At 40.8% G+C, this 12,388-nt stretch overlaps 1 protein-coding gene across 1 annotated transcript in view; it reads left to right on the top strand.

The window, feature by feature from the left end:
* Nucleotides 1-12,388, top strand: part of LOC311192494 (VPS10 domain-containing receptor SorCS1-like) — a gene marked incomplete at both ends in the record, with an annotated part of 294,792 nt that overhangs the window by 83,277 nt on the left and 199,127 nt on the right. The window contains one exon of the mRNA XM_084264978.1: nt 10,228-10,295. Coding sequence (XP_084121104.1) covers nt 10,228-10,295 — 68 coding nt within the window. The remainder of the gene's footprint in view (nt 1-10,227; nt 10,296-12,388) is intronic.

Genomic DNA, 12,388 nt, shown 5'->3' with positions numbered 1-12,388 from the left:
ACACAGTTCCTTTCCCAAGGAAGACCTCTAGTTTCTGCCTTTCTCAACTTTGTTGCCTTTTGTGACATTTTTCCTCTTCATTCTTTCTTCATACAGTCTTGTGTGAGTTATGTTCTAGAGGAGGCTTAGATTACTGGTTTGGGAAATATTGTGTGTGTTTGGAGTTTAAGGTTATTTCTAAATCCTTCGGAAACTTCTGGGTCTTAACAAGTATGGCACAACCATAAATACAGTTTGCAAAGTAGGCTCCTAATGGCTGAGTGGCATGTTTCCATGAAGTCTACTCTTGCATGCTCCCCCTTCTTCTGAGTGCTGTATGCTGCTCTCTTTTAATTGCTGGTGGCAGTGCTGGAGCAATAGTTTGCACATAAGACCTGATGTCAGAGAAGCTCCTCAGAAGCAAGTTTTCACTTGCAGATATGCAGGCTTTCCAAATTTGCTTCAGAAATGGCTTCTCAGCACCTAAAATCTTTGTCCCTTGGCAAAACCCAGAGCCTCCTGAATGTCTCCATGTGTTTCCATAGCAAGCCCAAGAGCAGGCCAGGCACAGAACAGCTTAGTCCTTTTCTCCAATTGACCCTTTCACCCTTTCTGGGTGTCCACTCTAAATCACTGGCAGTAACTGCATGTTTAAGCAAGAGCTTCTGATTGACAGCGAATATAATAGGGCATAAGAGTACAAATTCCCTTCCAAGTAGTTTAAGGCTTCACCCTCCCCTAGTCTTAGTTCTGAAGTAATCCCCCCAAGACCTACGTGGGTATTCAGTGAAATGAATAAACAGAAGACTGCATTTCCCTCTTGAAACATGCACAGAGCTCTCATGCTAATGGCTTTTAAGCATCGATGCAATTATAGTGTGTAATCGATTCTCTCTATACCATTTTGTCTTCTGAAATGAAACCTTGTCTCTTTCTTAACTATTTGCCTTTGTATTAAAACATTTCAAGATGACAGGTAGTTTTTTCCCTTTGTTTTTGTCCCCTTCCCATCTTTCCTGCCTACTTCTGCCACTGGAATAAAATTTATTATTACATTTACCGGGGAACCTGAATATCTCTGCCTTTTTTTTCCTACAGTAAATTACTCCCTGGAATTTCCTTTTATTCCTTTTATTTTGTCAGGTTTGGGTGGGGTTTTTTAATCACATGTGGAGCTGCTCAGAAATATTTCCATGAAATAAATTGCCATTCAATGAAAGGGAAATTTGTGAAAATGGATTTCAGTGTTGGAAAAAGGGCTCGAAGCAGGGAGTTAATTCCCCTTTATAAGTTATTTAGCCTGTCATTGGCTAAAGTATTTTTCTGGAATATGGTGGGCCTAGGTTTGAGTCCCTTTTGAAGCCAGGACCTGTAGGTTTTAGCTATTACAGAAACACAATTTCTTTCTGTTTGCTTGGGTGGTGGTAGCATATTAAATTCTTCTTTAGACTGTAACGAATTTCTGTTTCATCCTTATGACAAGCGTGAAGATTTGGGCTATCTTTAAAAGATTTGAGGGGGAGAGATGCCTCATTTTGTTTCTTTTTATTATGATTTGTATTGTTGTCTCTTCTAAAAGTTGTCATGATGCCAGGGTCCCCTGTAAGCTGAGTATAATAGAAACTGCCATACATCTTGCTCTAGTGATTGAATTATACAAGATTAAGAAAGGAAATACTAGTATCCGTGTTTGGCAAACATTGAATTTCTTGCCTACAGGTGTTTTTATAGGTACTAAAAATATGAATAACTATAAGCAGATTTAGTCAATTTGAGGGCTAAGCTACCTATGGTTGCTACAGGAACAAAAGAATTGTCATGCTTGGCCATATTCCCTCTCCAACAGTGGCTTAAATTGCATGCCTGGGAAAACTTGCACAAACGTTACACTAGATGTATTTTTATTTATTTGATTGACCTCAGTGTACACCTCTTCCCTGAACTTCTCCTGTCTCCTCTTGAACTGACATTATTTTCAATATCTACAAAACACAGTGGGAAAGAATTTCCCAACTCATGTATTTGTAGTATTTTGAACCTCACAGTTTTATTTGCTGTCCTAGGTCATGTGTACTGAAAAACAGTGAATAATCGATTTGTAACACTCATGACTTCACAGGTGTCCTTCATATCTTGTTTGTTGTCTCTTGGATTCAGTGTTGGAGTAATTTCTTGTTTTAAAAAAAAGACAATCCACATCTTTGATCATCCTTACTTTCTCCAATCCTTTTATTAATCAGGCACAACAATGGCAATAGTTTTGAATTAGGGAGAGTGCAATCTCATTGCTGAAATTTTGTAAGGGGAAGAATCACCCTATACCTCGAAAATTTTTGCTGTTTTCTCTCTAAACTTCTTGTATTGCCTCTTGTCACAGGTGAGATGATGGGCAATATCAGACCATTTGCTGTCCATTGAAGGATGCAGAAAAATCAAGGGATTTAGATTTATGGATTCTTCATAATAAAGACAATAGTGGAATGGGGAGTTAGTGGTCTAACTGTGTAACCATGTGGCTTTCCTTCTCTATCATCACACTTCTCCTTTGTTTGCTGATGTGTTCCTATAAGGAAGGCAGTTGATCTACAGTCCAGGTGAAAGCAAATCATGAAGTCTTCGCGTCTCCATAGTTCTTGGTACTTGCATTGTTGTTAGAGACCCTGATACTTGCTGAGTGGTATGAAATTGCTAAATAATAATACGAAGAACAAGATTTGTACCAGTAATTTGCCCCAAATAATGAGTTCTCTGGAGTTTGTCTTTTTTTTTATTCATGAGCAACCAGTAAAATTCTCAGTCATGAATTATTCAGACTTATTTGTGAATTTATTTGAAAACATTTTCTCACATAGCTGACTCAAAACAGCTCATTGAGAATATTCCTGTGTTCTGGTTGCATTGCCTTCTTTTTTTTTATTATTTTTTTATTTTACCAGTCCTAAAGTTCTGTGCTATATTGAGAAAGTAGAGATGAGGAAAGGAACAGATAGGTGTTGCCCAATTATTTCCAGTCTTTGATTGAATGGTGCATGCTCTCAAGCACTATGGTCTAGCCTGAGAAACATAGTTTATTAACACATAATGCATAAAAAAGCTTCTTTAGCTTCCTACTCATTTATAGCAGACCAACAAGCTTGTGAAAACTTAATTTAGTGCTTCTTTGTTATTGACTTTTGTGCCTGCTAAGTAGGCGATGGAAAAGATCTTGAGAGTTTAATAAGGGATTCACGGACCACTGCACATTGAGGTATACTTAAACTGTCTTGATTGTGGCTGGATATTTGTTTCTGCCTTCCCAATTAGAAGGCGGTGTGGCTGTTTCATCAGGCGAGGTTTGTAAAGGATGGTTACCATTTTTTACAGATCTATATGTATCACAATATCTGATTAACAAAATATTGTTGTATTTGAGGCTGTTTGTCATCTTTGCCTGTGTGACAGTCCCTTTGCCTGAACATTTGTGGCTTATGGCAGTAGAACAACCGAACTGCAAATGTGCTGTTTTGAGTGCCAGAAGCTCTAGTTGTGTGGCATGTTCCTCGCGTGGGTGGAGAGCACCACAGGATACAAAAGACTGTTGTGACTGATCTTTTCTCAAATTGTGGCACATCCTGAAGATCAGGTCACAATGTGGAGTGTGTAGCTGGCATGTGACTGAATCTAGAAGCTTTCTATTGGATTATTAGTTTTGATACAGAACTAATGCTGGAGTTCATGAAGATGTCAATTGTCCTATGCTGGAAATCAATATGCTTCTAAGACACTAGCTTGAGACAGAAGAATCCGTGGTGCTGGACAAGAGATTGGGACAGAATAGCATCCTGAAGGCTGTCACTGGGTTGCTGGGGCAGGGAAGAGAGGAAGGCAACCTTTTTTTTTCCTGGAACTTCACCAGTCAAAAAGGGATGTCTGATTGCTGCACTAACAGTGTGCAGAAGAAATTAATTCTTAGACTGACAGAAAGCTGCTGTAAATGGTTTGCAGTCAGGTATTAGAAATATTTTATCAAATATGCCATTTACATCACTTTGAAATGATTTGAACAAAATACTGAGTAAGGAGCAGTCCATACACGAGTGATGCTGAGACTTGAATGTGTGCAAGTCAGGAAAGCAGACTGGTGACTGAATGTTTTGTAGTTCTGTGGCTCATCCGAGGACAGTTGCAGTCTTGACTGAAACCTGGAAGTCTGAAAGCATTAAAGAAGGAGTACTGGTTTTGCCTTCATAAGCAAAGGCCTGTTGTGATTTTGAAATTGGCACGTGAACGCTGTAGGACCAGTCCTTCTGGCACAGTTTTAGGCCAATCTAGAGATAACACTGTAAAAATCAGAGCCCAAGAGGTTACAGCACACACCTTAAAAAAATTCAATTGTGTTTTTCTGTTTCAAAAATCTCTATCACCGTACAGCTATGAAAGTTGTTTGTTTGAATTTAGTACCCTGTTGTGCTGTGTAAAGTGTAAAGCCTTTGCAGAGAGGACCTGCAGGGTAGTAGTGATAATACAGCTGATAAAATGTATCCAAGATGAGAATACTGTTGGTATAAAAGAGATTGAGCTGGATTATCACAGGCCACTTTGCATAGCAGGTCTTTAATATTAAACTGCAATCAAACCTCAAACACAACAATTGTTCCCATCCACATCCTTGTTTAGCTTGAGCAAGTGTGTACGTGTTTTAACACAGTGCTCACACAGTGTTCCCAGGAGTAAATTTGCAGTTGTCAGCGAGGAGTGCGCAGTGTTACAGAACCCTGACCTAGTATGCTATTAGCTGGGTTAGGTACTGGTTTCTGTGTAGCTGTGACAGAAGATAGCTCAGTGTGGGCTCTTGCTTTCTGGACACACATCATTAGCAACAGGGGAGTTACACAGCCACAGAGTATAGCCTGTCGCTTCCTTCCCAATGTGCTATGAACCTGATCAGCTGCAGTGTGAAGACCTTTGTTCACTACCTTCCTGGCCAGCAAGATCAACACTGTTTGAGACCAAATGTTTTTTGCCAGGGGAGAAAAGTCAGGTTAAAGGTAATCCTTGCATTACATTTGAAACTGGCACCGCAGTAAAGGATGAGCCTTGGCCACTACTCAGCAGGAGCCTTGCTGGATACATTTGTAGAGCAGTTGGAAACAAGGTCAAGACAAAGATTTAAACCAGTCCTAAACCTGGGTCAGAAGTAGATGGAAGGGTGTGGTGAGAAACTGGTTGAACGTCAGCCAAGGTAGGTCTGGGAAAAATTGAGCCATGCTTACCCTGGAATTTCTCCCGAGATAGCTAAGTACCTCCTAGGGCCTAAACTGGCAAATTCAGAGACCAGTTTCTTCTGTCCAGACACTGATTTCCATCCTGAAACCTATATATGGGTCTTCACATCCAAAGTCTTAAAAAGCAGTCACAGATGAGGAGTAATTAACAAAGCTTGGTTTCCTTGGAAATGCTGTCTTGGAGAGAAGAAAAACATAATGGTGTTCCAGGTGAATGTGCTAACTCTCTGAGCCTTCTATCCTTTCTTGCCTATGGGGGCTCTTCCACTTTGCATAAGTAACTCAAAACATTTTCAGTGCTGTATGTCATGGTAGGTGTACTCATGAGGGATGTGGTAAACCCAGGATCAAATATCTTTTGCTCTGAGCTATCAATGCAGAAGTAATGAAGTTCTCTCTCTCTTTTTCTTCCATACCTGCTGTGGCAGGATAACCCACTTCAACTGCTGAACCTAATGCAGAACAGCTTTTCTGAAGCCTTGCATTTCTATGCAATAGAAAGAGTTTTCAGTATTCACAGCAGTACTGGTATAAGACTGGATTTTCAGCTGCTTTTGACTGTGTCACTAGTTTACTTGTTCTTTTCTTCTTGCTCTCGTTAGCTTGCATTGATTGGTAAGTGGTAAAGAAAGGAGAAAAACACTCAGCCCCAGAAAACAAAAACAAAGGAAGAAATAAAAAAAAAAAAGGCAAGACAATATTTTTCATTTCATTACTGTGTTGCTTCACAGCTCCCATTCTGACATTTAGAACAACATAATATGCATGTCTCTGTTCATTAGGTTCCTCCGTACTACACGGTGACAGCCACAGAGAGGAAAAGAGAAAAAGAAACAGTCTTAAACGTGTACTAACCTTTGCAGGCTAAATGACAACGAAATGAGAACAGCAAAGGAGAAATATGTTTTCTGAAAAAGTAAATATAACCAAAATCATGGCCTTGCATAGGTTATTCAAATACCGTTACAAAGAGGGAAAGAAAATACTGAACTCCAGGGCAGAAATAACTACTTTTCTGCCCAATGACTTGTTTGTTTTGCATGTATATGTTTGAGCAGACTCATTGATAGTATTTGAACCACAGTAGATGACACAAGGAGACTGCTGAAACTAAAAATAGGCTTAAATCCATTTAGAAGCTGATACAGGTTCAGTAAAATGAGAGTTTCTTACAGGAAAGCCCTACATGTTTTGGAAATAGGATATCTACATTGAGTGGAGCTATCTAAACTATTACCCCACAAACTGGTACGTATGTATGCTGCAGCATGGAGGCAAAGATTTTTATCCTCATTTTGCTAGGAAGCCAGGATATAGCTATATTTAGTGTTCTAAACGTAGCTAATTTGTGACTAAAATGCATGTTTGAATGGGTCTGGATCCAAGGATGCTTCTGCAGAATTGTTAGAGCTATATTGGAGTGCAGCTTGGTGTCATCCCCCCATCAATTCCAGGACAACTGCAGTACTCTCAAATTGTGTGGGTTTTACTGAAATTTCTGGGGGAAGAAAAAAAGAATGAGAGGCATTTTAGCTCTCTGGAAGTGAAATATTTTGATTTCTCATATTCGCAGTTTTAATTTTTTGTCTTTTTTTTTTTTTTTATTGTATGTCAGTTACCTTTTTTTTTTTTCCCTCCAGTGATGAGATTAAAATTCTCAGTGGAGTTTTCTTTCAGGGAAGTCTTGAGATTTTCCTCTGTTGGAAAAAAGTAAATGTCTGAATAACCTGTGAAAGATAATTCTGTCTGTTTAGCACCAGTAATTATATACTTCTAATCTTAGTATTCCATAAAATCACCATGATTCTAATTCTTGGGTTTTACAGATGGGGAGAGTTTCTTGATTCTTGGATGAGCTTCCTCAAGATTACATTGGCCAGTGGCAGAGAATGGGAGGAAAACTCAATGTTTTTTTGGATTTATTCTGCCCTGTTTCTATGCCTGCTGTCTTCAGGTCTGCTTCTAAAGCTATCAGATATCAAAATGTTAATTGCGGGAAATATTCATTAGTCATTTATATCTCTGGTTCCTCTGGCAAGCAAAGGAAGAGAGACCCAAGAGAGAAGACAACAGGGCTTGGAAAAAGATATAAGCAACTGTCCAGCTGCTTTGCAGATCCAAGAGGGGCTCAAAGCCGAGAGTGTCTGAAGCTCCCACGTTGCACGGAAGGTCTCCAATCAGGCCTCCAAGCAGGCTGGCACTGAACCTCTTTGAGTTCACTGTTGCCTTTCATCAGGAGAGTTGTTATTCAGAAAGGCTTTATGTGTACCCATCTTCCTCTTCCTTTTTCTCTTCTCTTAATTTTTATTTATTTGTTCAGTAGAGGATTTATAGACCGGTTCAGAGGGTGCTGGGAGGGATAGCAGTGACACGGTTCTGTATCTGGAGCAGACAGCTGCCCTGCTGTCACCGATAAGCGTTCCTGGGAGGGTAGAGATTGAAATTTAGCACTTACAAAGCCCTAATTGGTGCGCCGTAGCGAAGCATATGTGCCCACTGCAGCTCCACCATCTGATGCCTCGGCAGGCGGCTGGTGTTTTGCATGTTGCCTGTCTCCTCAAGGCCTGGGGGGAGGCACTTTACCAGGGTGCCCTGGGAGCAGAGGCGGAGGGTTCATGGTGGTGGTGTGAACTGTGCCCCTATTGTAGTAGGCGAGGCACGTTGTCCTCTAGAGCCTGAGGCAGAGCAGGAGTCACCATGGGACTGTTCAGAGGGACATGACACTTGGTCAGTTAGGGTCACTGTGGATCAAGATCCAGTTGCCACAAGGCAGGTATTGCAGGGACATGTGATGGAGTCAGGGGTTGGTGGTCAGGGTACCTGGAAGGGCCTGGCGGTAGCACTCTGCTGTGGGCCTCCAGGGCAGGGCTGGCAACATATGAGGGAGCGGCTGTGGATCCAGGGGCAGACCAGGGGGTTGCACAGGCGTGTCACAGCCACAGCACTGCTGAGACCAGGCCCTATGTCTGCCTCAGAGCAAGGGGTGCAGGCTGGCGGCTGCCCCACTGGGCTGCAGGGCAGGGCTGATTAGCCAGAATTTCTCCTGCACCCAGCCGGGGAGTAGGGCAGGCTGGGGGTGGATCTTGAATCAGGTACCTCCCCAGACAGGCTCTTCCACAGTCTTAATTGCTCTGTGGAGCCATTTGTGTGGTGTCATTGAGATATAAAGTCAGGGCATCCCATCCTCTGCTTGTCCTCTGCCTGGTGGGGTTTGCGTCTTAATAGCCTGAGTGTGCCAATAGTTATTTATTGATAGCAGGATGAGGCTATCGTTTTGGACACAAAGCAGTAAGTGAGAATAGTAGGAGGTAGGAAATGAAAATGCAAGCAGATAAGGGAGGCTGCTTGTCTTATAAGGATGTTTGGTAATCGTTGGCCCTGGTAAAACCACTGGTTTTCAGGTGCCTCTGCTGTCTCCATCTGCTGCATGTGACTTGCACTTGTGCAAATAGGAAAGGGCAGCATCTCTTTGTGCTATGAGGGATTTAATGGAGTTGTGCTGTAGAAACAGATGTCAGATGCCTGTGGTCTGTCCCATTCTCTATTCCAACAACTATGTACTCTCTTACATCCTCAGCTCTCACATCACCATGCTTTTTCTGTGCTGTCTGACATAATGTATTAGAAAGACACATTTCCTGGAGTGGCTGGTTTGGAGCTATTGGTGTGTAAGAGGTAGGATTGCTTTTGCCATTGGAAATGGCAGCAATGGGTCTAATCCTCTCCCCTGGTACAAGCAGCCACGTGGTTGTTCCTCTGCTCTGTTGGTGCGGCTTGCACGGAGCTTATAGGGACTGAATTTCCTCCAGTCCTTTGCTCCTCTGCCAAATTGGTTGCGATATTATCAAGGGAACAGGGGTATGTGTATTAGTGAGATTCATTTCTTAGGAACCCAGGATGAAAATAATAATGTAGAGGCATATAGATCAGGGGTTTTGTCAGATAAGAAGTGTTGTGCCTCTTTAATTTACTGCGGTTTTAATGGGATAGAAGATATACAGTGACCTGGCAGGGAGAAATGCAAAATAAAATAGTAGCAATAGTAACGATCTTGTAGTTTATGTCCCATGTGTAGGTCTTGTTAAAGAAGCTCATCATCTTGAAAGTTTTTTAAGATATTAACAAAAGAGTGGTCTGAAATGTTTGCTGGAAATTCTGTTTTCTAAAATTTTTCTCTCTCCCCTCCATAAGATAATTTTATTCTGGAAGTGATTGTTTTGGCAGGAGGGAAAAGGTGTTTGTCAAAAAAGCTAATAAACTCCAAAACCTCAAAACCCTTCTTTTCTGGCTAAATCTAAAACTTTTCACTGGAGTCATACCAATATTGGTTGTTAGGGGCATCAAAGGAGGTTTGTCAGCAGCCATGACTTTGTTTAGCTTGGTCTTTAAAATCCCCAAGGACGGAGGCTTCACAGATGTTCTGGGCAGCCCATCCCAGTGTTGAACTATTTCTCTTATAGAGATTTTTTTTTTTTTTTGTTAATGAACAGTCTGAGTCTCCTGGGCCAAAACTGATACTCATTTCTTTGCGTTATATCATCTACTACAACCAAAAAGAGTTTGATTTGAGGCGGGCTAGTGGGTTGTCTGTGCACCACAGCTGTGAAAAAGATTGTATGTTTCAGCTCTTGTGAAACAGAGCAGAAAGTAATCACTATTGCTACTGCATACAGCAGATCCCATCTTGTATCCTGACATACCGTGTTTAGCATGTCAGCTCCCTCCCATTTCACTCTGCCTCCTGGGGTTAAGGGAAGAACCTGTTGGCAATATCATCCATTGGAGCTAAGCAAGGAAAGGTCTGATTGGCTCAACATACATCTCTGCAAATACTTCCCATGTCAGTTCAGGCAAATGCTTTTAGCAATTCATTCAATTATGTTAAGCACCCATTAAAGGAATCCTAAGCCCTCCCTGGGGTCATTTCAGTTCTATAAGATTGTAATTGTTTGAGACTAACCATGATTTCTTCTTTTGCCTTCAGGTGATTCTAATTCTGACAAAGCTGTATGACTACAACCTGGGAAGCATCACAGAGAGCTCTCTTTGGAGGTATGGAGATAAATTAAGTTAATAATTACCACCTTACTTAAATAGGAAGAGCCTGATACAATTCTTTTATTGAATTTAATTGGATTTTTTAAAATGTGCTGGAAGGTTTGTAGCGACGCTCTCACACACACTTCTTTCATACTCAAGGACAAAGAGTCTGTCTAGTTTCAGCTAGATAACATATTTCATGAACCTGTTATCATTTGATTTCCCCTTTCCCATCTTATTCAGAATCAAATCAACCAATTGGTTTATTTTTAGGAGAACTCAACAGCCTTAAGTCCTTATTTATAATGAAGGATCTCATGGCTGTCTACTACCCAAATGATCTGTATGAAGAGTCAGTGTTTCCAAGACCGGGGAAATACCTGTGTGCTAATATTCAATGTCTGTTTATTCAGAACTGATAGTATTCATACTAGGTAATTGATTTCCACCTGTGTGATGCTGGCTAGTAGACTGATTTATAGGGAATGCCTTGATACTTTCATGATTTCAAAGCATATCATGCACTGTGAACTGAAGGGAAGTGTGGGGCCATGGTCTATTTCTTAAGGCTGTTAATTGGATTCAGTGGGAGCAGATGGTGCCAGGTTTGTTGGGGGTTTATTTTCTTTCTCTGAAAATGGATCTAAGGGGTGTTTGCTTCATATGTCCCTAGTGTGGTACTTTCATGACCTGTAACGGATGAAAAGGAGATTTCCATCTGTGAAACTTTGGTGGGAAATCTAGGGGTTTTGTATGCAGGTCATTCATGGAGGTAGTCTTGGTACAAAAAAACTTTGGGCATTTGAAACTAAAATTTCATGTTAGAATGAACTTCTTTTGATAAATTTGTTGAGGGTTTTTTTTTTTTTTCATTTCCAAGGAAGAATTTTGGGTCAGAAGTAGAATAACTTTTTTGTTCAAGGAACTGAGCAGAGTTTCAAGAGACTGACAGAGGAGGGATTTGACATGGAGTATATGCTGAACTCAGGCTACTGCTCTATCTGCTGACCTGAAAAAATAAAACAAACAACCCAGTCCCCCCTGCTGCCCCAAAAAAAAGATCAACACAAAACCAAACCTAACCAACCAAAAAATCTAGGATTTGTTCTGAAAAGTAACGGGAACACTCAAAAGTATTTGTATTTCAAGGGATTGGAGAAATGGTTTCTCATCTTACTGTGGGGGGATAATCAGATCGTTTTTATTTCATATACATTGCTGCTATGGCTTGAGATAAAATTGCTCCTATTTTCTCTACTAGCTTTGTCTTTAGTATGATGTGCACACCATAGTTAAGGGCCTGTCAAGACTGTTGCTTTGGCCATGTTTTTGAGAGGGGTTAAGGATAGATTTTTTTCATTTCTCAGTGGTTTTGAAAAAGGATACTCATGAATATGAAATATAATGTTTGTACTACCCTCAGTCATTTCACCATGAGAAATATTCATCTTCAGTCACTGAGGAAGTTATAGTGTTTCAGCATGTGAAGACACCTCCTTTCCCACTGCGGACAGTGGTGAACTACTTCTGTGATGCAATGCAGGGTTGTGTTGGGATAGTGGTTTAGGACTGAAAATAGGGCAGACACATCAGAGTGGAAAAAAACTTCTTGTTGAGGTTTGTGAATGTGGGAAAAAAATTCCGCTGATGACCTTATGCTGTTGTCTGTTTTAGAATTGGTTTCTGTGGATTGTGCCACAATGGCATAAGTCTTGCCCTGATTATGAAAGAGGGGACTGTGAGGATGTCACTGGAGGATGTATGAGAAGCTGGGGCTTTGGCAATGTAGCAATCCTAGAGCTAGTTAGTGTGGTGGGCTTTTCTGAACTTCAGACAGTCCTAATATCAGAACATGACTAACAACATAGCAATGGTCTGTTTGTTTCCTCTCGTCCAGTATCCTAGTACCAAAAAAAGCAGTAAGAAAGAGTATATGAATATGATTGTCATAACTGATACTTCCTCCTAGTGTTCTAGCATTCATCTTCAGGGTTGAAGTTTTTGGTCCTTCCACAACCTTTGCTTTGAGGTCTACTACAGTATCAATAATTATCTTTTAGTATATACCAGGGGATTAATTTCCCATGAGCTAACTTTCTTAGTAT

This window comes from Gallinula chloropus (assembly GCF_964237585.1).
Source record: "Gallinula chloropus genome assembly, chromosome: 5".
NCBI classification, from domain to species: domain Eukaryota; kingdom Metazoa; phylum Chordata; class Aves; order Gruiformes; family Rallidae; genus Gallinula; species Gallinula chloropus.
The sequence above is the reverse complement of the archived record's forward strand: the minus strand, read 5'-3'. Positions and strand labels throughout refer to the sequence as shown.